Source organism: Meleagris gallopavo, chromosome 2, assembly GCF_000146605.3.
Source record: "Meleagris gallopavo isolate NT-WF06-2002-E0010 breed Aviagen turkey brand Nicholas breeding stock chromosome 2, Turkey_5.1, whole genome shotgun sequence".
NCBI classification, from domain to species: Eukaryota; Metazoa; Chordata; class Aves; order Galliformes; family Phasianidae; genus Meleagris; species Meleagris gallopavo.
The window spans coordinates 62,960,943-62,986,854 of record NC_015012.2 but is presented as its reverse complement, the minus strand read 5'-3'; the positions used below and the strand labels follow the sequence as shown (position 1 = coordinate 62,986,854).

The window sequence follows — 25,912 nt, the reverse complement described above, 5'->3', positions numbered from 1 at the left end:
TGACTTCTCTTTCAGTCCTATTTGCTCTCCCTCTCCTCTTTTTATTGTTAGAATGGGGAAGCAGTCCCATTGCCTTTCCTCTGTGAGAAATGAGGAGAGATGAAACCTTTTAACACAAGACCAGCACGCTTCCTTTAGGAGACATTTTGAGAATATTTGCTGTTTCATACAAGTGTGTGGATCCCAAAGATACACACACAAAAAATAAAATCATTTCTGTTGTCTCTTTAAGGCATGTTCAAGGTGTGTTCAGTACTGCAGCGTTCCAAGAAGGAAGTCATGGGAATAAAGCCAACCTCTTTTCTCATTTTGTGTTTCTCACTTTTTTGTGGTGGGAGGGTTAATGGTTCACCAATTTGAGTCCTTTTATGTGGTGCACTGATTTCGGTGATTCACTTCTTCCTCACAGAAGACTGATAAATGCGCTTTCTGTAGCATCATTCCTTTGCCACTACCAAAAATCTAAATGATGGTAACTCTTCCTAGGAAATGCTGAAGGTCTCATTCTATCTGCTGAAGATTGATGCTAATTACAAGTGAATCTGCTAAGCAGGAAAGCAGCAAGCAAATAAATGTTTCAGACTGGGGTGATATTAAGTAGCTATTCAGAGAAAATGTATTTGCTTGTTGGAGCAGCACTGACTGAAAATATAGCTAATGTCAGAAAATAATTTTTGTTTAAAGAGGCATCCCACCATAAGACCATCTGTTCAGGATCTAAATCAGTTTTCTTAAATATTACAGCATTTTTTGTTCTGTCTTCCTGGATTGTCACATGAGCCCACTCAAAACTGTACAGCAGGATCAGTTCCCATTATTACAACTGTTTTTAGGCTATCTTCGTAACTCCTCATCTGTGCCTTTGCATTTAGCCCCATATTGGAGCTCTTTGTCTCATCTTCAAAGCCTTACACAATTTAGCTCTTGTTCTACCATCTGCTCATCCCCTTCACTGCAACCAGACTGTTAGGTAGATGTTCCCATTTATTACGTGTTACTTCTTGCATTCTGATATTAATTGATAAAAAGCCAAGCGCATTTCTGATATACAAGTAATTGTTTTTATTTCATTTCTCTGCAAATCTGTAGTGCTTTTAAAGCTGTTAATGAGCAACAATATGGATGGAGTTGTGGAAGCTGTCAGAGTCTTTGGCAATCTTTCCCAGTATCATGAGATCTGTGACTTCATCGTACAGAAAAAGAGTGAGTTTCACATTTGTAGGAGTCCTGTTTTTAAATGTCCATAGTTCTAAAAAGAAAAAGCATATTAATGAGCTGTTTCACTTAAAGGGCAGAAGCAGTCTTATCTGAAGTTTTGCATATCGTGCCAATCTTAGAATCCAGCAGTAGTCATTATAAAGACCATTTTATTTCAGTTTCATTAAGATGGCAGTATTGGAGTAGGAAAAATGTGCCACGGTCTACCTTCACAAAGGCAGATACTACAGAAAACCCTCTGTTTTCCCTAAAGGTTATAATTTTGAATTTCCCTTCGCTCCTTCATTTCCTGAAGTCATACAGGTTTGTAGTGATTTGATATAAAATGAATATCCAAGTTAACTCTCATTTAGCTTCATAGTCTTTTGATTCCCACGTTCAGCAGCTTGTTAGTGCTTTGTAATATGCAGTGAAGATGTTTGCCTCAACAAAGAGGCTTCCTTTTTGCCCCTGGGTGAAGTAGAATACAAGTCTTCTCAAGTCCTTTTGCTTTGGTGCCTGAAGAGCTTAGGGGGAAAAAAATGGCAGCTCCTTGCTATCCAGAGAAGGTGCGAAATCAGTTTAATTAAAAAACAATTCACTGAAAATATTTTTCTATCAATCTATCTATCAGTGCTCAAAGTGTGGTGATTTGCAGCAATATACAATCCCTTCTTTCAAGGATGAATATATAAAGGTTTGTGGTGGTGAAGGTATCTGCGAAGGAAGAGCTGACACTTAGTAGCTACTTGCTAACGAGCTGTCTCAGAATTTTACATCTTGGCGAGACCATGGTGTCAGCATGCCAGGTTCAGGAGGAGCTGGGAGACTGCCTCTACTCTAGACAGGACTGACTCTCTGGCTGAAGTTGCCTTCCACTGCTTATTGAGTTTAGATTCAACAAGTGCTGCGAGATGCTGCATGCCCAGCATCTGCTTCTTGCCCGCTTCCTGCAGGAGCCCCAGGCTGCAGCAGTCCCAGCTGGATCTGATGCAGACTGAGGCAACCCTGCCTTGCGTGGAACTTCCCTCTGTGAGTGCCAGATGCTAAATCCTAGTGGTTTATGCTGACTGTGTGATTGAAAATGAGAGTGATACTTTTAAGAAGTAACCTGTAATTCAGCTTGGTCAACCTAACTTCTTCTGACTTGATTTTCACAATACTTTGGTGTCCAATTTTGTAGGTGTTGTGTTGAAGCATCTGGTGTTGAGCTTGTACTAATGACTCTTATCCTGTCTCATAAGCCAAATGCAGTAACTTCACACTACTGTGCTACAAGATTACAATTCTGGGTTGGATATCCTGCATTTGACTGTTTTCTGACTGTGCACGTTTAATGAGTATGTGCTATTGCTTTTTGCATGATTATCTTCTCAGTAATGCTGTTTTTTTTTCTTTACAACCCAGTACACAAGTTCGTGATTGCTTTACTTGATGCCAAGAATCAAGATGTCTGTTTTTCTGCCTGTGGAGTCTTGCTCAATCTCACAGTAGATAAGGACAGACGAGCTCTTCTGATGGAAGAAGGAGGAATTGGGAAGTAAGTTTCTGATTATGTTTTACCAAAAGACACATTCCAGTAGTTTGGCCAAAGATCTTTAATTGGATTCTTTTTCACTGGGACCAAGAACTTGTTGTAAGGTCGCAGACTATTAGGGATCTAATGGGCTTCAAGAGAGAATCTTTCATATTCTTCAGTATGTGTTTTTATTTTATTTTTTTTTGCAAGAGCATCGGAGTGCCTTAGCCAACTGCTGTGCCAAGACTGGTAGAATAATCTTCCAGAGATCCTCCTGATCTATACAGGGGCATACAACACAATAACTAAGGCATGGCTGCACAGTAGCCACTTATGCTTGACCTAACTGATCCTATGTGAGTTAAATCTACAATTAATAGACACCTTTAATAGGTATCTGTGAAAGAAATAAGGTGCCCCCATGGTCTTTTGTCATTTTGGTAACTACTTAATACTGCAGAGAGAACAATCTGAGATATCCATGCTTGGTATAACAAAGCTGCTGTGTCTCCTCTCTCTGAGAGTTCATTGTTAAAGCACTTTTACTGTAAGTGAAAAGATCTTGAAAAACCACTGTGGATGCAACACTTGTGGCTTTGATGTTCAGATAATAGCGGATCCAGCTTAATTGGAGCAACATGAAAGATCTTGTTCTTACACTTGTAAAGCAGCTGATACAACCCACATTTGTGAAACAATATGCCAAACTTTGAAATGCTTTCCTGTTCATACATCACATAATTACTTATTTTATACTGTGTAAACAAAACTTTTTGTCTGCTTATCTTTCCTTCCCGTGTTCTGGTTAACTTTCAAAATTTGAAAGCTGAAAAGCGGAAGTAAAAATAAATGACAGGTTGATTGAAGAATAAATGTGAGAAATGTCTACTATATTGAATTATATAAAATGGAATTAGTAGAATTTCTGTTATGTAGAATCGTATAAAACACAGAATTGCCTGACAGTTTGTGAAGCAGGAAGGAAAAGCTAACAATATGGAATGAATCTAGAGAATACACAAATGGTTACACAGTCAGGATGACCTCCTTAAGAAAATCAGCCCTATGGATTTTTGAAAATTAGGTTATTGTACCTATATATAGTGTTCCTAATAAAACAGGAAATTGGTCTCATCAGAGGGATAAACTTAAAAAAATAAAAAAATTTAAAAAAATTAGAGCAGCATGATCTTTGGGTTTTTATCAGATGCCTGCCAGTTTTCTGCAAACCTCATTTTAGTTTTCAGTTCCTGGTGTTTTCAGCCACATTTGAAAGTGCTAGATATCCACTGGCTCCTTTCCTCATCACTGGATTATATCACAGTGAAACAGGAAAGTGAGAGAAAGAGGGTGTCATAAGGTCAAGAAAGAGAACATCAATGAAGGATTAATGTTAGAGAGCTCGCGAGGGGCAGCAGGTAAAAAACAGCATTTATTTCTGTGGCCCTAGGACTTGAGGGCCACATGTGAGCCATGCTGTTTGGAAATGGGAACTCTGGACATGTCTGTGTGTAAACTGGTGGAAGCAGAAAAGTTATAGCTTAATTTCAGTGTCCTGTATGATCTAGCCTGCATTTCTTATCTGTGAGGAGGTGAGAGTAGGAGAAAGGGCAAGAACCTAATGGTCCTTAGTAAAACTGGCATTTCTGAGAGGAGTCTATTGGGAGTGCAGGCTAAGAAAATACAAGAAGGGATGAGATCTGCAAAACAGTCAGACTTCACTGAATCTAAGAGGTAAATCTGTGAGCTTGAAAACAACAAATTGCTTTGGATGTCTTCATGTTAGATCCTCTGATGTGTAATAAACTGTAAGCATTGACAGAAGATTTTTCTTCTTTCACGTCATCTTCCTGGGTGGATTCTTGGTGCCTGGTAAGGTTGGCTTGCAGCCTTGGCTGTACTGGTAGCTACAGATCTGGAATGGTCACGTATTGCCATGAAATCTGTTGGAATTGAGCATCTTTCATTTGATTGTATTTGTGACATGTAAGATTGAAATAGTTCAGTTGGATTAACAAGTTGTTTGATGTCAGATTCAGGTAGACGTATGCACTTACATACAAGCAAAAGGCACGTGTGCACCCTTAGGGTACTAGACTAAGTGAAAAAGAAGAGAGTAGCATCAGAAGTTTATTAATGTAGAATTTTCCTGCAACCCCTCATAGAATCTGCGCATGCTTCTAGACTGCCTAGGTCTTAAAGGACTCCAGAGAAAACTATATGGAGCAAAAACACTGTTTGTGTTTGTTACTGACAGGTTAGTTGACTGCTTACGAGACTTTGGGCCAGCAGACTTGCAGCTGGCTTGTTTGATATGCAAAACCCTCTGGAACTACAGTGAAAACATCACAAGTGCAGCCTTGTGCTTTGGAGAAGATACTGACACGTTGCTGATGCTGCTCACATCACTCTTAGGTGAGATTCACATTGTTGATATCTTTTCCTTAATAAGTGAAATAGGAGCAAAATCAAAATGGTATTGTTTGGATGGGAAGTCTGTCATGGATCTATAAGTGGGTTGGCCAGTATAGACTATCCAGCAACACAGTGGTTTACTGACATACAGCACATTCCCTGAGATTTTGTAGATTGCCAATATGGAGTTGGCCACTGCTACTCCCCTCTTTAGCCTGTCTAATTGGCATGCCACTCGTGCTTTTCACCAGCTGCCCTTTGGCCTGTTTGAGCCAACTGTCAGCACAAAACATGCTTTTCTCTGGATACGAGCCCTTCTGGCCTCAAAGGTAACTGCAGCTCTTTACAGAAGCTGCTTGGTGCTGCTGCATAGCATGTGCTGGGCTGTCTGGAGAATGTGGCTGTCCCTTCAGAGGCAGAACTGTATGACAGGGGTCCCTTATTGCCCTGCTTTTCTCACTGGGATCTCCTGAAGTGCAAGGACAACATCCTGATGATTTCTTTTCCGCTCCACAAAGCTGGGGAGGGTGTGCTCCTTCTCCACAAATGCATATACTGGAAGGTGCCTCCAAGTGAATGTTAAGGCCTGAACTCATTTACCTAGTTGGATCTTTGCATGTTTTTTTTGCTTCAGATTTTACAGTTTAATACTGTTATTTTTTCTTCTTTACTTTATGAGCAATATTTTGGCTGTGTTTTTATTAGAAGTAGATCATTTGAAATTACCTTTTAAAAAATCTTTAAAATGTAAAGGAAATTGAAGCAGGCCTTAACTAGTTTTGATTTGGTTTTAGGGGGAAATGAAGTAAAGGGTCATGCTTGCTGTGGAGAAGGCTACATGTGGGACCCAGATACAAAGTGAGATCCCCATAATCTATTTTGTTTTGGACAGTGGGTGGTTCTTCGAGGATCTTCTTTTCCAGTTACAGCAAAATTACTGTAATTCACCTTTACAAGCCATTGCTTTCTTTGGATCCCTTGCTGTGATATTACAGCATATCTTAATATGGGCAAGAATTCCATCTATTTACCTGAAAATACTCAGTACCTCAAGATCACGAGTGCTCTATTTAATGTACTGCAATGGAACTGGAAACTTCACAGACATGATCATACTTAAATTTTCTGGCATGCAGCAATGAAAGTATCTTTGGTTTGGATAATTCTGAAATATTTCTTCCTCTACATTTAATGTTGCTTATTCCAGCAATAAATTTGACTGCAGAGTCCAGGCTGTGTAGCAGTTGGAACTCTCATTTAATAGTGCAGCTTTCAGGATCTGGACGTTCATGTACAATCACCATTCTAGTTACAAAATGTAGCAGCAATTAATTACAAATAGGTGAGAAGTAAATCAGAAGACTGGTCTTCCTGCAAGCTGTAGTCAGAAGAGTAGCTGTAGGGGGGGGGGGGAAGGCAGCTCATCTTACTCATTGGATCTGGTTCCTCTGTGTGTTAATATCTTAACAAATTTTTAGCAATAGCATCTGGTTGCTATTGTCCTACATCTTCCTCCTCCCATTGTATCTATAACGGCCTTGCACTGTCATCATTCTGATTCTATCATTCAGGAAGCAGGAGGCAGCTTCTGACAGACAGTGGACTGTACTTCAGCATTGGCACACCCTCAGGAAGCTGAACAAGTACCGCATGGCAAAGCAGATACCTCTGTTCACCTGCTGTGCTTGACCTCTTCCTCTTTATTTCTCTTTTCCATACCTGGAACAAGATGACAGGAGATTGGAGTGAGCCAAAGGGAAGTGGACATAGCATGAAAAGATATGAGGACCAAGAAAGTGGAGCAAAGGCATCACTTCTCTTTTTTCCCTGCCTATTCCCAGCAGCCTGAGCTGCCGTGGCATTGCTTTCCAATAACACTGTCATTTGCCTTTCTCTGCTGCTCTCTAATCTTGTGTCGCTCTTTTGGCTCAGAGCTCCTTGCAGTTGGCATTTCCTGGCCCTGCGCAGTGGCTTTGCCTTGCCCCACTCCCTCAGGATTAGCAATGGAAATGAGTCTCCATCCTGAAAACATCCTTCTGTCTGATCATTCAGTGAAGCCTCCTTTCTCTCTCTCGTGTTACAGACATTTCTTCTGTTCACTTGTACCTCCCCTTTCAATTCCAGGAGGTTATTTTGGAGTTGTAATACCTGTGAATTCTTACAAGGCCAGTGCTCCCGACCCCTGTCCTGATGGAGCTGTAGGGATGGGGAACCCTTGCAGACCAGAGACTGTACACTATTTTTCAGCTTTCCCTGTGGCATGTGGACCCAGTGTGCGTGTCCTGTTCCTGGGCGTGCAGCCAGCTCATATGCTGTTTGACCAGTATCCAATTTTGCTTGTTTTGAGGAGGGTCGTGGGAAACTTCTATTATCTGAAGATGCACAGCTTGCATGTGGGACACTGGCCCTCACTGATCCCCCAGCATTACTCATGTTCTATTGTGAGAAATTTACTGTTTTGTTTTAACACTTCAGCTTTGGAATGATTCTGCCCCTTCTTGCTGTAGGCTGGTATCAGTGATTCCACATTTTAGACCTATAAAGACACAGTCAGCTTCTGGGTAGGAAGTCATTTCGGGAGTAGGCAAGGCAATTCTGCCTGAAGAGAAAAACCATAATCCCTTATTTTTCTCCTCAGGATCTCTCACTGCTCTGCAGAGATTCATTTTGCATACGCTGGGCTAACAGGCCGTTAGTAAGGCAGAAGCCAATGGGCGCAAGGTGCAATAAGAACAATTCCAATTAAATATTAGTTTAAAAAAAAAAAATCAACTCTGTCAGGGGCCAAGCAGAGGAACAGGTTGCTCATAAAGACTGTGGAGATTCTATTCCTGGAGATTCTCCAAACTCAGCAGTAGCTAGACCAGAACAGTGTGATCTAAGGTGCTCTGGTCTGGGCATGGCTTGGTGCAGGTGTCCTCCAGAGAGCCTGTCCAACTTAAATCATCTCATGGTTCCACCAAATACAGATCTGATGTCTTAGGCTGGATTTTATCTCTGATTACAGGGTTTCTTCTTGCAGAGATGTGACATTTTCCTTTTTGAAATAATGAGGGTTTTTTTTCCTCTTTCTTTTTTTTACATTGAAGTCTCTTAAGTGGCATCTTCCTTCTGTGTAGAATGCCATGTTAGACTAACACCTCCTTCACAGTCAGCAGGTCTTAATTTTGATAGTTGAGAAACACTGTAGTGGCTTTGAAATGTAATATGTAATATATAAAAAAAATGATGTTGTGTTTCTGGTAACTTTCTGTGAAATGGAGCCATCCCCACGCACGAGTAACACAGTTTCTTATAGCTGTTTGCAACTCAGGGTATCTGCTCTGCACCAGCAGCTTTTCTTTTACACATGAATAGTTGCTATTAAAGTGTTAACTCAGTGTGGGTAACCAAAGTTTTTCTCCAGCTCCGAGCTGTCTTTTACTGCTGTGAGAGTGCAGTAAGCTCTGCTTAGATTTAAGAGATTGTGAATCTGCTGCTTTCATTGTCTAGGACCAAGATTAATCATGCTGCCCGTTTTTTGGAGATTACATCTTCATTTTCGGTCCATTTGTGGCGTAAGTGCTGTCAAATATCCTTTCTGTTAAGTTATGCTGAAATCCTGGATGGAAACGTTTGTTCAGTGTTACCATTTGTGTTTGTAGATTCCTGTTATAGGAGTATTCTACTGGCTGCAGACTCGCATCTTTTTTTTCTGTAAGGATTTGTTACTTTGCCACATGCAGGGGTAGCTTTCACAGAGGGGCAAGAACACTCGATGATGTCTTCCTTTCATTCCTAAAATCACTTGTCTCCGTTAAGACTGCCCAATTATTTTATTTATGCAACTTGTGAGTAAGAGAGGCCATCAGTAATATATTGACTGGTGTTTGGTTGGTGGTTCAAATGCTTTAAGTACAGTAATGGATGTAGCTTGATAAAGTCTTCAGAAACCAAACTGGCAAAGAAATTTGTGCTGCAGGAAAAAAAAAAAAGCCATAGTTAAATGAATAAGATTACTGACGTTAGCAAAATTGCGTTGGGTAATGCTAAAACTGATGTAGTTTCCAGGCTGATAGTCACGACAAATGCTTGGGCTCAGAGCCACAGCTGAGCTGTGGTGTTGAGAGAAGATTATAACCTGCTATATGGTTTTTGCCATTTTTCTGACTTCAACATCCTTTATTTCCAAGTAAAGCCTTCAGACAGTACAGTGATGCTTCATTTTTTCTTAAGCGTAGAATTGGTTTGAAGCTGTGAACATAGACAACTGATAAGTTGTATATGCTGTGGCCATAAAATACATCGCTGGGTGAATTCAAAACTGATGATGATGTTTTCCTTGGTTACAGATGAAGAGCTTGCGTTGGGCTACGGCCTCGACAGAGGGGACCACCACAAACTATACTGGGAAACAGAGTTCAAACCTGTGGCAGAAAAACTTCTGGACAGAATTCAGACCCATCGCTCCTCTGTTTCCACTGCGATCATTACTGCATTTTAATCTGTTTGGGGCTTTTATTTATTTATTTATTTTTGTGATGTAGATTGTACAGATATATTTTTGCAATATGTGTTGCCGTTGGTAAGTGTGTTGGACAGCACAGGAAGTTAACGTTTAGAAAGCTGGTAAAGTCTATATTTATATAAGGGATACAATCTTTTAAAGGGGCTTGCCTGAAATTTTTGCATTGTAATTACATTTTAGAATATATTTGAGTTTCTCAAGCACCCATTCAGTAAGATTCTTCTTGGCTGGCAAAAAGAAAGAAAACTATTTGCTGAACCTCTCATTTTAAAGGGGAATTATCAGTGGATACCGGGATCCTGTGTGCCATAAAGGAATATTGCTTGTTAGAAGCAGTCTCTTACCCAAAGACTTGGACACACTTTTACTTTATATGAAATTCTGCAACAGAATAACCTAAGTGCTAGGGTGAGCATACTGGAGTGTTACATCATGGGATTCCCTCTTCACACTGAAGACTCTCACAGTCAGGAGGTAAGTTGCTCTTCAGAGATCCCCCTTTCTTTACCTGATGCCATATCTCACATCTTTCTTTACCTTATGCCATGGGCTCACGTCTCCATCCATGGGGCTAAACCAGGGCTGCCCCCTACATAGTTCACATTCCTTATGGTTGCTCTTGGCCTGTTCATTGGCCATGTGGTACATGTACAATCTACAGAAGAGACCTTAGCACAGTTTGGCTCTGACAGCAGTTCTGCTGAACTCAAAAAGATCTGTTCTTTATCTTTGATCTATTCCTTATTGTTCTTTCTTTTGCCATTTTAATTTTAGCTAAAGTTGAGAGGGGAGATAAACAGCTTCAATGCCCCATTTGCTCCTTGGCTAAAAGAGTGGATGTGGTTTTCAGGCAAATGAAAGAAGGCACGATGGGTAAGAGAGTGCTGGAGGCATTTGTTCTTGGCATTCGCATCAAGGCAGAAGGCAGGAGAACACCATGCTGCGTGGTGCAGGGTGGGGATGCAGCGAACAGACCTCGTGGCTAAGTCCTGTCAGAAGCTCTAATCAGAACTGAGAAATCCTCAGTCTGTCAGAAGGCAGCCGGAAAAAGACTTCTTGCTCAAGTCCTTGTGATGGCAGAAATGTAGGCAATTAAAATTAGTTCAAAGAAAATGTTAGTTATTTCAGTAAACGCAAGTTATTGCAGTAGTTTAAGCAACTGAACTGTAAACAACAGTGTAGGGTGTCCTGTAGCATAGCAGAACAGGATGTCCCAAACTGGAGGGAGAAGCTGGGACAGCCCATGGGTGTTACCTCTGTCCCTGCGTTAAGGGTTTGTCCTGTGACAGTGTTAGGAAGAGGCAAGCATAGGAATGCTAAGGAGGGGAGAGGACAGCTGAAGCCTCAGAGAACCCATGGAGCCTCACAGGTCTGTCTCTTTTCCTGAGCAAAACTCCTTAATAATTGTAAGCCCCAAAATACTGAATTTTTTGTGTATTCCTATGGCATCTTTTATCATGTGGTTGTGTTTATGACAAACCTCAATGCAGGAGTTCTCTTGTGGTGGCAGGAGCCATTTCTATTTAGAGACCAAGCACATAGCCTCTTGCACTGTTGTTATTTTTTCTGCCTTGGGAGAGTGTGTTCTCATGCACACGTGCAAAGTTTTGAACTGAAACTGTGAAGATGTAAAGCCAGGGGCTGCTGGGGAGGACTGTGAATTGCCCATGGGCAGATGGGTCTGTCACGCTCCCATGTGTAGAGATGATAGAAAACAAATGCTGGTTTTGTTATTTTACTGTGCCTCATGTGGGCCCATGCAGCAGCCAGCTGTTAGCTCCCATCCCTCCTGCTAGCACAGGCTGGGTGTGTTCATGCTGTCCTGGGAGGAAGGCCACAGCCACGCCGTCTCCTTCCATGGCCTTTTGGACAGGTTCCCCCACCTACATCTTTTGGAGTGAGTTGAGTTGCCGCCACTACTTGCCCACGATGCGTGGGGAGCACTGAGGTATTGTTTCTGCATGCACAGAAGCTGCTGCACTGTGTGGCCACGGGCTGAAGCTCTGCAGGAGCTGCTCAGGGCTGACAGCCTGCAGCAGCCACTCACATGAGTGTTTGCAGAGGTGTCGTGGCTTCTTCCTCACCCCCAGCATCACACACAGCTTGTGCTCCGTGCAGCAGGAGCCAACTGCCTGGAGTGTGACTGTCACTGGCACCTTCACCATTTTCATGTGTATAAAGATGACACTGCTCTTAACAGCCTTACTCTTCTTGTTCTTAGGACCTCAAGTGCCGTAACACCATTCATGGGAAAGCCCAAATGTTTTCAGACCCTTACTCTCAGGTAAGCAGCTCTGTGTGTAGTTAGGATTGGCTGTGAGCACTGTTTGAAAATGTGGCAGGAAGAAGCCTTTGCACACACAGCTTGCTCTTTGAAAAGGAAGAGGGTGCCTGCATATGCCAGCTTGTGGCTGGAAATAACAGGTGAGGCTTTGTGGAAGTCTGCATATCTACCTCTGAGCTGATAAATGAGCATCAGGAGCAACAGAAGCTGCAGAAAATCAATTTCCAAAGTGGGAAAAACTACTTTTTTTTTTTGATACGTCTTTAGGCTTAGCTTAGTTTTATGATTTTTTAGACAGGAAAGTTTTGCTCTGTTTTTGGAACATTAGAAATCCTGTATTTTTAGTTAAGAGGAAATAGCAGATGCTTCCTGTTAGTCACAATTTTTGACAGTTTATTAATCTTTCTCCCCTAGATCATTTAAAATGTTTTAGCTTCTTGGACCACAAGCCTAAAACTGCTATCAGAGTGTCCTGCAGCAGCAAAAACCAGTTTGAGCTAGCTCAGTTCTACTGGTGGGACTGGGTACGTCCATTTATTTCCTGCCCTGCTATTATAAGTTTTGACTTATAATTGAGGTTACTACGACCCCATCACAGCCAGCTGCAGGAGTGTGTCAAAGCAGTTTGTCACAACTCTGTGGCTTTCAGTGAGGCTTTTGAAATCCTCTCTCCCAGCGTCCTTCCGGACACACTGTCCAGCTATAAGATAAACCTGTGAGGAAACAGAAAACCCCATACAGCAGAGCACGCCCGAATAGCAGGTAGAGAACTAAGGGAAAGAATGAGAGAGGATAGTGGGTGGATTTGACAGGTCTTCCTAGCATAGTGAAGAACTTCATTTTTTAAACTTTACCTCCCCCCCTGGTTTAGACTGTTGGAAAAGTCATGGTTCATCACTTTCAATAACTTTGCTCAGTTACTGTTTCAAGCATTTAAAACCAGTCTTTAACAGCGAGAGTTAAAACCAGTAAGAGCAGAAATGCAAAGTTAAACCACACAAAACACCAGGAGGAAAAAGTTGTTATCTTTATTTAAAAAATACCAATAATACTGACATATTTAAAAAGCAATTCACACTCATACAAAAGTATTCATGTGTTCTCCAAAACCACTGTATATTAAATGTCAGCATTTTAATCATGTTTTGATTTACTAAAAATAGATGGTTTTTAGCCTAGTTATTTAAGCAACTGCAAAAAATCAGTAAGACCAGCGTTGGGCATGTAACGCAGTAGGACTGTTTGGCAGCCTAGAACAACATTCCCATCCCTTGTCACAGCCCCTGAGCAGGGAGCAGCTCACCCTGAAGAAGGAAGATGAGGGGTTGTGTGACACCAGACGTGGTCAGATCTGTACAAAGCTCTAAGGACCACGTCCCCTTCTTTCCATTGCACTTTGGAGCTCACCAAATAACGCTGAACGAATGTCCTACAGCATCTTAAGGCTATACTATTTGAGAAAATTGACTGCTATCTTTCAAATCATCAGTGTGGACAGAGGAGGTTTAGTTCTGATTAAAAATAAATCTAAATAACAAGGCTTTTTGGAAACCACGCACAATAAAGGCTCAGACAATAGCAGTGCTCGCTTTCACTTTGAGCTCAGCTGGAACAGCCTCTCTGTTTGCTCCACCAGCACAAATAGCAGCATTAAGATTTTTCTAAAATTATTCTCGTAGGGAAAGTAAATGTTATCAAGTCCCACTTCTTTTCACGCTCCAACTCCTGTTGCATTTGCCTTACAAGATCTATATAGCTGTGGTTTGTGATATTGCCACAAGTCCATAGAGCGTCCCGTGCTGGCTGAAGCCAAACCACCCCCATCGGGCAGCACTTCGGCACAGCCCCGTCTTTTCAACTGCCAAGCGTTCACTGCCCCATGGCAGCGGTGACATTCCAAACGTGGAAAGAGCTGAAACTAAGGGAGTTATGGCACAACGGGCATCTTAATTTGTAGCTACCATTGGTCCTGAGGCTTCGTATCTTCCTCTGCCATACTGCAGCTGCGGAACATTCCAGCGTCGACAGGCAGCCGGAGACATCAGGTCATATAGCGAGTAATAGCTCTCAGAGCATAAAGTAGTTCGGCTTGCATCCGAGCTTCTACCAGAAGCAAATTTACATGGACCTTTCAAAAGGAAAAGAAGTCACTCTTCAGCAAAGCGCTCACAGAAACGTACTTCAGTAAGAGGAAGCCCGTGGGCTGTGGTTTTCAGATTAGCTTCTGCCTTAGCAGTGGGAGAGAGCTTTGCGTGCTTCAGCTACCCAGAAAACTACATTAGTTCTATCAGTAAAGCTTGCCGCAGAAGAAAGATTTAAGAGGTGCTCCACTGCTGCAGCACAACGCAGCAGCGGAGCACGGGGGCGTTCAAGTAGGGCCAGGGTGGTAAGAGGTGGGTAACCTATAGTAGGCCAACTGCTTTAGCTGGGAAAAAACCAGACAAGCTTTCAAGCACAGAAGCCCTTCAGCAGTAGCTGACTACGTGCAGCTTGGAAACAGCTGTGGAAGTTTAGCTTGATTTAGTTAATTAGTTGAAGGCAAAAGGGTGGTTGGTACCTGTGGAGCGGAGGGGGTTGTTAGCAAAGGAAGAGGTGGTAAGGTCGTTTGCCCCTGTGGGTCAGAGAGAGAAACACACAGCTAATTACACACAGGTAATTATCGCCTGGACAATGAGGGGGTGGGGAAGCAGCAATGAAGCACGGGGGAAATCTTAACATGCCGTACAACTATTGCCTCTGCTGAGGGAATGGCTCCCGGCTGCTACCAGAGGCAAGAAGTTGAGTTGCCCAGCCCATCTCTCAGTGTAAGCACTGTGCTTCTGTGGAGGGGAGATGAAAAACCATGTGGTGGTGGGGGGTGAGAAATGTTTGGCTGACAGTTTGTTCCGGCTGTCAAGGCTGTGCCTGGCTTCCCTGGCATTGCTTCCACAGGGATGGTGGGAACAGTTGGTGAGTGCCCGCAGACACACGTACATTTACAGGCTTTGGGTTTGGTCACGGAGATGCAAAGTTTGGGGCTTTAAAGAAGGGTTTATGTGCTTGAAAGCTTGTAAGTCTAACAAAAAAAAAAACAACGTATGAACTATTTTACGTCCACCCTTAAATCATCATTTATAGTACCCCTATCGTAACTGGGTATCTCAACTATTTTCAGCTATTAACTGAGGAGTTAAACTGTTATCTAGCAAACATTCAGCGTGAAAATTATTTCAGCCTGGGGAGTACTATTTCCTGAATGTAAGCAGAAGCCCAGTACCAGCGTTAGCCACACGCTGGCTGGGTATGTGTGCTGGTAGCAAGGCTAACAGATCTCCCACCCCTGCCCTTCAGAACGCACACAAACTGTACCTTCTCAGAGTGTTCAAACTGCCTCCAGAAGCTATCATACATTCTTTTTGTGGTCTTTTCAGGAGTGCAAACCACAGTCTTGATATAAACTTTAAAGCTGCGGTCCAACAACTGATTAATTTCACCATAGTCATAATCATCGTATCTGTTCGGAATTGAAAGAAACAGTTTCATTTTCAAGAAGCAGTTATTTCACTTGCATTTTTTTGTAGCTTCCTATGAGAAAAATCAATTATTGTATAATTTGTACCACTATTCGAAGTTTAAAAAGAAAACAAAAAACAAGAAAGCAACCAAACATGCACGTATTTGCTTAAAAAGAGTTCTGCTTCAGTCAAAAAAAAAAAAAAAAAGCCAATGGTAGGACATCTGATATAAAGAAAGGAATAAAACTGACCTTATTCCAAACATACAATGAATATAGTTCCAAATAGCTCGTCTTAGCATTGAGGTATCCACATCTTTGTGCATGGCCATTGTGTTGTAAGTCAGATTATAAGCAATGTGAAACTTCTCATCAAGTAGCTGTCCCACATCTGGGTAAAGACGATTAACCAAGGAATAGCCGTGGTCTTCCCAAGAGTAATCCTTAGAATAAGAACAAATGCAGACGTGAACTTGTGAAGGTCTGGTGCTTTAAAATCATTTATCTCAGGGCAGATAACTATAGGGGTTTTGTTCGCTTGCTCGCCTTCTCACCCACGGGGCAGTAAACTACAGCACAGCAATTTCTGGGTCTGGTGTGTGGCACACTAAGCAGAGAGCACTTGAAGCGTCCTGTGAGCAGCTCCATCCTGCCTACCTGAGCTCGAAAGGTGGGCACGTGCATCCCGTGTCTGGAGAAGTCCTTGTAACCATAGCTGGTGTCCTCAAAGTGACGAGACACATCTCTTGTTGGTGCCGATTCTTCATCTTCTGTTAAAATTCAAACAGAATTCCACACAATTTCACTAACAACAAACTGGAATTGGAACTATTGCAGAAGAATGGCAGTTTTTGTACTTTTTAATGTAACCACAGTTTCACCAGACTACCCAGATTAAAAATTTTTGATATGGCTTAGTATGACTGCACCTATGCTTTCTTAGAGGAAACTCCTTGAAAAACATCCAGATTCTTTCTTACAGACAAGCATCTTTTTCTCCCTTCTTTTGTGTACATATCTTCCATCCTGGCACTACTTTGGTTTTTTTGTGTGTTTTTTTTAAAGCATTCCCAGAAGAAAACAAGGTACTCCCAATCTCAATCCCTTCAATGTAATGGTACAGTGTTTGTGACATCTAACGCCTTTTTTCCTTCTGCAATGGTATCTATGTCTTCAAGCAATTTGGAACACTATAAACATATATACACACTACATCTGCACTACCTGAAGAACACACAAACATGCTTTCTCTCTTCTCTCTTTCAAAACGTGTAGCCATCTCCTCCTGGCTGGCTTCCTCTTCATCTCTGCACTCCTGCAGTTGCTTCATTTTCTCCATAAGAGCTTCAACTTCACAGACAGATTCTGTGGTCTTGAAAAAGAGACAGAAACATTTCATTTCTTTGTGTAACAAAACCTGACAAGTATGGCAGAAATCATCAAGCCGGAAAAATTTAAACAGTTGTGTCCTTCATTTACATCTCTAAATACTGATTTCTCTAGGAAACCAGTTCTTGAGAGAAATCTGTATTGACCTAAGAGTTCACATTTAGTCATTACCTTTTATCTGTCAGATCCCTGGTATTTTTGGTAGATTTTAAGAGTCACAGCTTTTTGAAACAAGCGGTTGTACTAAAATTGAAATAATTTCTCTTACTTAATCTAAATGTCTAACAACTGAAAAACAAGGGGCTGTAACAGAAATTCCGATAGAGGAAGTAACCACAATTTACTGCTCAACTGTTACTTTTTTTCCTCCTCTGTTCACATATTGAAGAAAACATTGAAGAGAACAGTTAGAGTGAGTGTAAATGCATATGCAATGAAGTCTCAAAGGCTAGCTAGCAGGACATAATCTTATTTCATAAGAGTTGTTTTGTCACCACGACAATATACCATTAATTCCTGATTCTGTAAAAATCCACCTGTAAAGAAGAAGATGAAGTTATCTTCAATTTATACTGTTTTCCCCATTTCCTCTTTGCCTTTTGCAAGCTTGCTCCTTCAGAAAACCAGCAAGCTCATCAGACAAAATCTGAATGCCATCTGCACGATTACAGTAAAGTCTCACCCCGCAAGGAACCCATGCTGAAAAGCTCACATCATGCTTCTCACCAACTGGAAGCAAGCACACATCAGTGAGCACAATGCCGCAGGCAGGAAGTACTGTTTTAGATACAGGGTCAGAAAATGGTGAAAGATCTGGTGTGGGACGCATCACAAACACCTCAGGGCATCAAAGGCTGCACTCGAAGGAAGAGCCAACTTTCCACTGCGCACGTGGAAAAGAAAAAAAAGCACTTCTGGTCATGGCTGCTCAGGCCATGCATCGCAGTCTAGCTGAGGTCAGCAGCAGTCATTCAGTTAGGTGAACAGATGAGACACAAAGAGCAGACAACAGAGAGATTGTATCTCTGTCTCTTCCTTCGGTGGCTTCCCACAGCGTCATTTCAGCACCTCCTAAATGTCTCTTTTCAACTGGTTGCTCTTCATCTAGATTAGGCTAAGCCATCCCACTCTCACTGAACAGAAAGGCATCCTCGGTGTGTTCGGTTCACAAAGAAACTACTGCTACTGAAAGAGATTGTTTGTTCAGACAGACACTTACCGGAATACTTGCAGCTGGGCTGGCATGAATGTCATCCACCCCGTGGTAGCCATTTGTGATATCACACAAGCAGTAGTTGCTGACAGAAGGTGGCCTGAAGGTGTGACCGCCTTCGCAGTCGATCTCTGGGCTGATTCCGCAGCCAAACGTGAAGGAAGCAAGGGAGTGGTAGTGTGTCAGCAGAACAACAGCGTGGATCAGCTCTGCCAAGGACCAGCTGTTCTCTTCTGTCTTCAAAAGTTGCTTGAAAAATAACGCAAGACAAAAGCACTAACTTTAAAAAAAGGGTTCAGGTGATTCCACCTTCATGCGATTTATCAACACATTTCTTTGCCCGCTAAAATTATTTTTCCTATATCCACAGTTGCTTCCTAACTCTCTGCTGCTGCTAGCATGCTCTGTGTTCCAGCTGCAAGTGACCTGGGGTTAAGCCACACACAGATGACTTCTCTCCCCTCTCCAGCCCCCAAACAGCTACCAAAACCGCTGCAGTTTCTATTCAGCACCATATGGTTTGCACCGAAGCCAGGCTGAATTGTGCTGAAATCTCACACCTCTAATGAAAAGGCAACCACAAGAGTTGCATATTTCTTCTGCTGGTCCTTAGAGACTTGGAAAATCCTGGCAACTCCTGGCAAATCAGCAGTGTTAAAACCTAGCACCAGGGCTGGCCTCCCTCCGTCTCCTCCTTGTAGGTGGAATGCTCTACATTTGGTAAGAAGCCTCAAACCCCCACTTCCCCTTCAGGCAGGAAAGTGTGGGAGGTTTGGGGCCTCCTGGCAGAGCGTGCATCCTACCCCCAGCCCGCTGTCATGCCCCCACTCTGCACCTGGCAGGCAGCGCTGAGCAAGCACCAGCACCTGCCTCCTCTGTGTTAGGGGGAAAGGGAAGGGCAGAGGAGGAAAGCTTGCTCCAGCAGCCACTGTCAGGACAGAACATCCCTCAATGGGGATGGCTGAAAAACAAGCATACGTTCGCATTACTCCCTGAAAAATTTACCTCGATATGCTCCTTGGTGATAAGCCAGGGTCGGTGAGCCAACATTTTGTTCAGTTCTCCCAAATTCTGCAGTTTTTGTGGTGCATTTTCCAGGCCGTTCAACCATTTGGGGTCTCCACCAACATGCAGGAAGTCATTCACATGGAGGTTAACAAGATAAGAGCACTGATGTCTGGCTGCAGCCTGAAAGGGAAAACATGATTCCGATACAGAAAACAAAGTAAGTTTGCACTTTATGACAATTACTGTAAGTCATCATTTCCTCAAAATACTCAAGAATAAGACTTGCAGTGTTCAAAGACTGAGTTTAAAAAAAAAAAGAGAGACATCTGCCCATTTTGACGATTGTTCTCACACCATAAATATTCCTCATTTGTATACACTCCAATGATGCTGGCCACAGGTGCAACATGCCTACACGCAGGGAGAAGTACGAGCACAGACTCACTGCACTGCTACAGCAAGAGTGCCATACTGCACAGTGGGCTCCAGAGTGGAGGAAACAACAGTGCTTCTAGATGAATCTTTGCCAGCAAGAACAAAAGCAGGTTTAAAAACACATAGAGCAAGAACAACTAAAGGGTAGCTTTGCAGCAAAGTGTCATCTATTCCAACAGTAATGCTCTTCTCATCAAATTAAGCCGCAGCCCAAATCTTTAATGTAACTTCAGCAGGTGAAGGCCACTGCACTGTCAGATTGGAAACGAAAACCTCAATCACTTTGGGCAGATAACTTTCTCAGAACAGATTCAGAAACAGAGGATGGGACCATGATGTCAGAGGGAGGTGCATCTGATGGACCACGCACACAAAAAAGCCATCTTGAAAACCAGTTTCTGAGATACTAAGGAAATCAAAAATAAGCAACTGTTTATGTTTTTATAACATTTTTTTGCTTCCTCGCATTCGCACTGAAGCTCTGAACATCAAGAACATCAAGTACTGGTCTTACAAAACAATTTGTACAGCAGACAGGAACAAACCTACTCTGTTCTTCCCCTCAGCTTCTACCGAAATGCCTCACCAACTAGAAAGTGCAAAACACAGTAAGAACTGCTAGTAAAAGAGATCAGAGATAACTGCCACAGCGGCCGCTTCTGCTTGCTGCCGTGCGCTCCAGCGTACCATGATCCCGATGTAGTGCCGGTAATGAAGAGGGAGCGGGCCGTCCATCTGCAGCAGATAGTGCTGAGTTTTCAGAAAGCTTTCCAGATACTGTGGGTGGAAAACCATCACCAAGGTAACGTTGTCCAGTCGGCCCAGCGTAGCGAAAGAGTCTGCAAACAGCGTGTGCATCATGGCGTCTTCACTTCCCACTTGAATGGTCTGGTTTAACAGAAAGAGCAATTAGCAATTAGCTGTCTCAGGAGCGCCAGTAAAACAGTACATAAATGTACTGCCACAGCACCCAGAGCCCCAGTGAAAGGAATTACATGAGACAGCTGTTAATAGCATTAAATCAGCACACATAAAGCCAGGCACACAAAATCCCAAACATTCATATCACCAGCAAAGGGAGACTTTTTGCCTTTTTTGCTTTCTCTCGTGCAAAACTTACTTCTCATTTCTGACCCTCACCTTCACTTTCTCGAATGCCCCAAATTCATCCGAGCTCTCTACAAAAATAGCAAGCTAGCTGAAAAGAAAAAATTTCACTGAGGGGAAAAAAGAAGGAAACAAGAAGCTAGCTAGGACAACAAGGGAGAAATAAAGGAGACTGAAGCTTAAGGCTCAAGAATTCCTAGAAAACCACAGGCATATCACCAACTTTTCCTCTGCTCCAAATCCTCCTACCAGCTGATGAGACGCACCAGAAATGCTCGGCCACAGCACTCCAAAGTCTGACACAGTTGGAATGGCAGTGGCAGCTCCAGAAAAACTAACCCCGGAGCAGAGGGGCAGGTACCTCACGGACCAGTAGGAAACTGCATCCAGACATTCACAAGGAAACAGGCACTCCTCCCCAGAACAGTATTGGGTTTCTCTACTGCTAGACAGCAGAACAGGATGTTTTGTAACCATTCCAGGGCTCACTGCTTTTGCATATCAGAATCGTGGCCAAAATCTCACCAGGACTGAATGTGAACACAAGTGAAAATGTTCTGCAGTTCAGCAGCTGTCCTGAAACCAAGTGTGGGTTACTACTAAAAGAGTGTTCCTTAAAAGCATAAAGTTCACTGTGTACTTGAAAACACCACCGCACCTCCTTCTCTGGGATGAATCTGCTTGGTCCGTGTCCCAGTGGTCTAGGAATTCTTATGCCGAGTTCCTAGAAAAGAAAAACACACCATCTCAGCATTCGGTTATAAACAGCTTTTAGCTGTGGTTGCAAAAAGAAAGGAATATGTCATTCAGAGCAGAGCTTATTTGGGTACTTCGGGTCCTCTGCCATGGGAACTTTTCTGGTACCGCTTGTACAAATGCTGATTATTTTCCTCCAAGTGCTTTATAAGTAGCGCACTTGTTTACAGTGCACAGTCCCACTCCAGCAACAGAGAAGTGCAACAACAAAGGCCCTGTCAGCTGCAGAAAACATACACAAATATACATATGCGCACACGCTCCAACCTGGTTCACAGCAAAGTTGCACAGAGCATTTTTGGCAGGGTGTCCAGGACAAGTTGTTCAGTACACAGCCGGCCGCCGTGCGGTTGTGCCACTGATACAGAACGAGCGTGGTGCTGTGCATCTGTCAGGAAACCAAACAGCTGTAACCCTCGTCAGATCGCTTTTTCCCCAACCTCAAAGAGGTCCTAAACTGCCAAAAGTACCCGATCTGTGTTTCCATCAGCTTTCTTTTTGTGATAAGTGGCTGCTAGCAGAGGAAGGGGCTGCTGCCTGCACGCTGCCTGCATGCTGCCGTGGCCCCATCCCACTCCAGCTGGGGCTGGACCCACGTGTGGCACTTTGGGCACAGCAGAGCACCCACAGCTCAGCACCCACAGCTCTTCCAGGCTTTGTGCAAACAGAGCCCCCAGGAGCCGCCTGCCACATCCAGCTTCAAACTTTGCTATGTTTTCCCCACGTAGATAAAGGCTGTTAGAAACGAGCAATCCCAGTCTCACTCACTGTTGCATTTTTTCTCTCTTTAGCTGAGGTTTCTATTTGCACGAGCAGAGATGTTATTAATCAGTTACTGTCCCCTGAACTTTCCCCTAAGATTAAAAACCAGCTTCCAACAGCTCACAGACATCAGTGCACATCCATGTCAGAGCTGCCAAAGCCGGTTGGACTGCAGTGTCCCCCAGCCAGGTGCCCTCATTTCTCCAGTCCCACTGGGATAAATGGAGACCACAAACAGCTCCTACTGTGACCTCTTCACCTTTCCATGGACTGCGAGGCCTGTGAGGTAGTTTTCCTCCTCAGGGTCCTGACATTCACAAACTGCTTTTGCTAAGCTGCTGGCAAGGCCACTTGTCACAGTGGAATGGCATTTAGAACGTCCTCTCTGCAGGACTCTGCTACAGCTCCTTCTCCCAGCTGCTATGGTACCAGCAAATCAGGGATATCTCACATGCGGACGTGAAGAAGACATCTGTGCACACGCTGCCATTGAGCAGGTGGGCTGCAGCATCTGCCAGCTTCAGCACTCCAAGAGGAATACCTTGAAGTTTGATTCCTGACAACTGCATTTTGCTCCTCTTCTGTCCCAGAGAAGAGGCCAAGCGACGATTACGCTGCGTGTTACAGCTCCATCAGTAAGGTTGAAGTAAAAGCCCCCACTCACCCCCCAACCCCCACAGGATGACACTGTGCTTTCGGGGGGGGGAGTTGCTGAGGAAGCCCCTCTGGTCCACAGATCCCAGCACCAGCTCAGCTCTCAGGAAGCGTGGATCCACACCTCCATTCTGGAAGGGATGTGGCAAAGGATATGTGAACGCTGCATGGCTCGCTGCCTCAGTTTCCAACCAGCAAAATGGGGGTGAAAAATCTTTCTTCCTGAGTGCTGAGAGCAGAACTATACCTCTTGATACAGGGCATTTTGCTGCTACAGGCATAGGGTGTACAAGATCTGGCCTATTAGAAGTCTTCTGAAAACAGTCAGTCATAGAACCATAGAATGGCCTGGGTTGAAAAAGACCACAATGACATCATCTAGTTTCAACCCCTCTGCTATGTGCAGGGTCACCACTAGCCCAGGCTGCCCAGAGCCACATCCAGCCTGGCCTTGAATGCCTCTGGGGATGGGGCATCCACAACCTCCTTGGGCAACCTCTTCCTACAGCAGACCTTTCAGAAACCATTTTCCACTACTTTCACCTCCAGAATCAGCATTTAGCCATGTTCTTCCCACACTTGCAAAACACCAAGCACCTCCAACTGCTCCAAGCATCCCAGCACCTCCATACAAGCAACAGCACAGCAGTAACTCTCAGAATGCTCCTAGAGGCTCTCCCCTTAGTTATACTGCATTCCCATACTTCACAGCTGCTCTTCCAAACATGTTCAGCCCTAGGAGCACCATTCCCAGCCCCTCCCTTCCCAGGCACACTGTGGCCAAGGCAGGGTGCAGCACCCAAATCTTCCCATGAAGATGCAACCCCAAAAGCACCCAACCAAGTGAGGCTGATCAAACAACCACTATTTATTCTGCTTATTACAAAAACGTAAGCAACTTTGATGTGGTTCCGGGCCATCTGGTTGCACACCAAAGTGGCACCTCTGAAGGGAAGTGAGACTTTGGCTGTAAAAATGCTGTGAGGCCAGAGGAGACCATCTCAGAAATCAGAGAAAAGCCACCCCTGGTAGCTTATGCGATGTAGTTCTCATCTCCATGTTGCCACTGTTTGTATTTCCACAGGAACCACATATGCTAGATGCTTGACATTTCTGAATCTCCACATCCATCATCACTTCCATATCTGTGCATATCACCTATTTTATTTATGCAACATTTCTGTGAGATAAGGCATGTGAATGATCTCCTGTTTAGAAAACAAAAAAACAAAAAGAAAAGGCGAGGTGTCTAAGTGAGGCTGCTACAGGGAGCCTGATGGCTCAAGCCGAGCTCTCTTGAACTGCAGGCTGACCTCCTAAGCAGCAGACCGTGCCTGCTCAGAGACTTCTCAGCCAGGAGATGTGTGTTCTATGCAAATTCACACCAAGACAAGCACTCCTGAGGGGAGATGGAGAAGTAAGGAGACAAGTCTGCAAACTGTACCACGCTTCCCTCTTACCATTCTCTCTCACCTATCTGGCTCACTTCTTACATCCAACTCCGCAATGCCAGAAATCTGCACAGTGTGCACACTTGTGTTTAGAAGACAACTTATCCAGGGGCATCCCCTTTACTTACAGCTTTTCTGTATCTTTAAGACTGTGAATCAAGCCCATTTTCAGGGAAATTTTTGAAGTATCTTGTCAGGAACAGCACTGCTAACTAATTTAAGGAAAGTCAAAGTTCTGAGATGGAAAACTGAATGGCAAATGTATAAGGGTGTATTTAATACCTGAAGAACAACGTGCCTCAGCACTGTTGGTAACAGAACATCATCAGCTTTGGTTCCGAACCTCGCCAAAAGAAGTGTCACTTTTGAACAGACACCTGATGTCAGAGATTCCACCCTGAAACAAGGAAGCAGGGATGCTGGGCTCTTGGAATGGGCACAGCTGCTGCTCCACAGCTAAGCCTAAAACACTACCTCTCAGCTCCCACCCCCTCCCCGTCTACGGGCTCCCAACAATGGCCCTTCCTTCTGTCACAAAACCTCTCCCAGAACCCAACTACTTGGTTGGAGGGGTGTGACGATGACCACCGAAGTGCAAATTTTCAGTGCTAATCAGGACACACAATGTTCAAGCTGCCCTGGACTAACACAGTGAGTCACCCCGCTCTCCTCACCTACAGTCAGCAACCAGTATCTGACGCTGCACCTCCCTGACATCTCCAAGGAGCAGGGAATCATCTCCAAGGCTCAGGAAGCCGGCACTGCCCTTCAGGCAGAAGGCAGCACTCACCAGCCCTCGCTGCCCCCTCCACGAGCCACCACAGCCGTGCTGTGCCATGGAGCTGGAGTCTCCCTCACTTCAAAATAGGCTGCTGTTTCGATCTCCCCCTACGTTTACCATCTCCGGGCTGACAGGAGCTCAGCTTGAAAGCTGCACTTTCGGTCGTGCGAACACGGCAGCCCCGGTGGCTCCCCCCCTTAGCAGACGGGTGGCTTTGGGAAATAAACAGATCTGGAAACAAAGAGTAGGGATTAAAGACCGTAACTTCTTTTCTTTCTAACAGAGAAGAAAATATTCCTTAACACCTACATCATTTCTAAAGACGAGGCTAGACAGAACCGCTGGTTTGTCCTATTCTGTTCATTTACCTACACCCGAAGCACCCGCGGCCGCCACAACCCCGGATCGCAGCGCAGTCGCTACGACGGCAGAAAGCGGTGCAGCCGCCCGCCCCGTGCCCGGCCCGGCAGCAGACATGCCCGCACATGCACGGACACGGCCCCAGAGACCGGCGGCGCCGACTCTCCGGCCCGGAGCCGGTAGGGCAGACTCGGAAGGAAGGTCTGCCACCTCCCCGCCGCGAGCACCGATGAAGCCGGCGCTACGTGCGAGACGCAGAAGGAGCAAGTTTAACCGAGGCGGTCACGGCCGCGCGATGCCGAAGCCGAGCAGCCGGTGCTCCGAGGAGCTGTCTGCACGAGGCAGCGCCGGCAGCACTTGCAGCGTTCGGAGCACGGTAGAATAAAAGCCCCGACGTGCGAAAACGAAGGATTTCCCAAACCGGACTGGAAGGAGCATTTATTCCTTCCCCGAAATAACGCTGTCGCCCAGCTCGGTTACGCCCGCAACAAGCTCATCTCGAGAAACTCGAGGCCACGTCCCCTCCCCACTCCGTACCTGCTGCTGGGGGCCCGGCCTGCCCACCCTCATGCCGGCTCCTC

The 25,912-nt window shown here is 44.3% G+C and overlaps 2 protein-coding genes across 9 annotated transcripts in view; one reads left to right on the top strand and one right to left on the bottom strand.

Annotated features, from left to right (window-relative positions):
• ARMC2 (armadillo repeat containing 2) overlaps positions 1-12,174 on the top strand; it is a 64,991-nt gene extending 52,817 nt beyond the window's left edge. For 2 of the 5 annotated variants that reach the window (XM_031552509.1, XM_019613035.2), the window contains exons 15-19: positions 1,090-1,203; positions 2,605-2,737; positions 4,974-5,131; positions 8,624-8,688; positions 9,463-12,173. In XM_031552509.1, coding sequence (XP_031408369.1) covers positions 1,090-1,203; positions 2,605-2,737; positions 4,974-5,131; positions 8,624-8,688; positions 9,463-9,657 — 665 coding nt within the window. In that variant the 3' untranslated portion in view covers positions 9,658-12,173. Of the gene's footprint in view, positions 1-1,089; positions 1,204-2,604; positions 2,738-4,973; positions 5,132-8,623; positions 8,689-9,462 lie in introns of all 5 variants that reach the window. The other 3 variants (XR_004158946.1, XM_019613036.2, XM_010707474.3) reach the window with 3 other exon arrangements.
• A 753-nt stretch (positions 12,175-12,927) lies between these two features.
• Positions 12,928-25,906, bottom strand: SESN1 (sestrin 1). Of its 4 annotated transcripts, none has more exons than XM_010707469.3 (11): positions 25,869-25,906; positions 21,226-21,291; positions 20,148-20,348; positions 19,023-19,205; positions 18,024-18,266; positions 16,640-16,787; positions 16,073-16,185; positions 15,668-15,858; positions 15,271-15,415; positions 14,480-14,533; positions 12,928-14,050 (listed from the first exon to the last, which is right to left on the bottom strand). In XM_010707469.3, the coding sequence occupies exons 1-11, from the start codon at positions 25,899-25,901 to the stop codon at positions 13,964-13,966; spliced, it is 1,464 nt and encodes a 487-aa protein (XP_010705771.1). In that variant the 5' UTR covers positions 25,902-25,906; the 3' UTR covers positions 12,928-13,963. The 4 variants fall into 4 exon arrangements, with proteins under 4 accessions (XP_010705771.1, XP_019468582.1, XP_010705773.1 ...); XM_019613037.2 differs by lacking the exon at positions 25,869-25,906 and adding an exon at positions 24,981-25,055; XM_010707471.3 differs by lacking the exons at positions 21,226-21,291; positions 25,869-25,906 and adding an exon at positions 20,601-20,783.
• Between the last annotated feature and the right edge of the window lie 6 nt (positions 25,907-25,912).

Coding starts and splice junctions, on each gene's coding strand:
- SESN1 (XM_019613037.2), bottom strand. CDS start 25,028: ATGGCACAGCACGGCTGTGGTGGCTCGTGGAGGGGGCAGCGAGGGCTG. Junction 21,292..24,980: donor GGAGGGGGCAGCGAGGGCTG/GTGAGTGCTGCC, acceptor TTTCTTTTCTAG/GAACTCGGCATAAGAATTCC. Junction 15,416..15,667: donor CATTGTATGTTTGGAATAAG/GTCAGTTTTATT, acceptor AATTCCGAACAG/ATACGATGATTATGACTATG.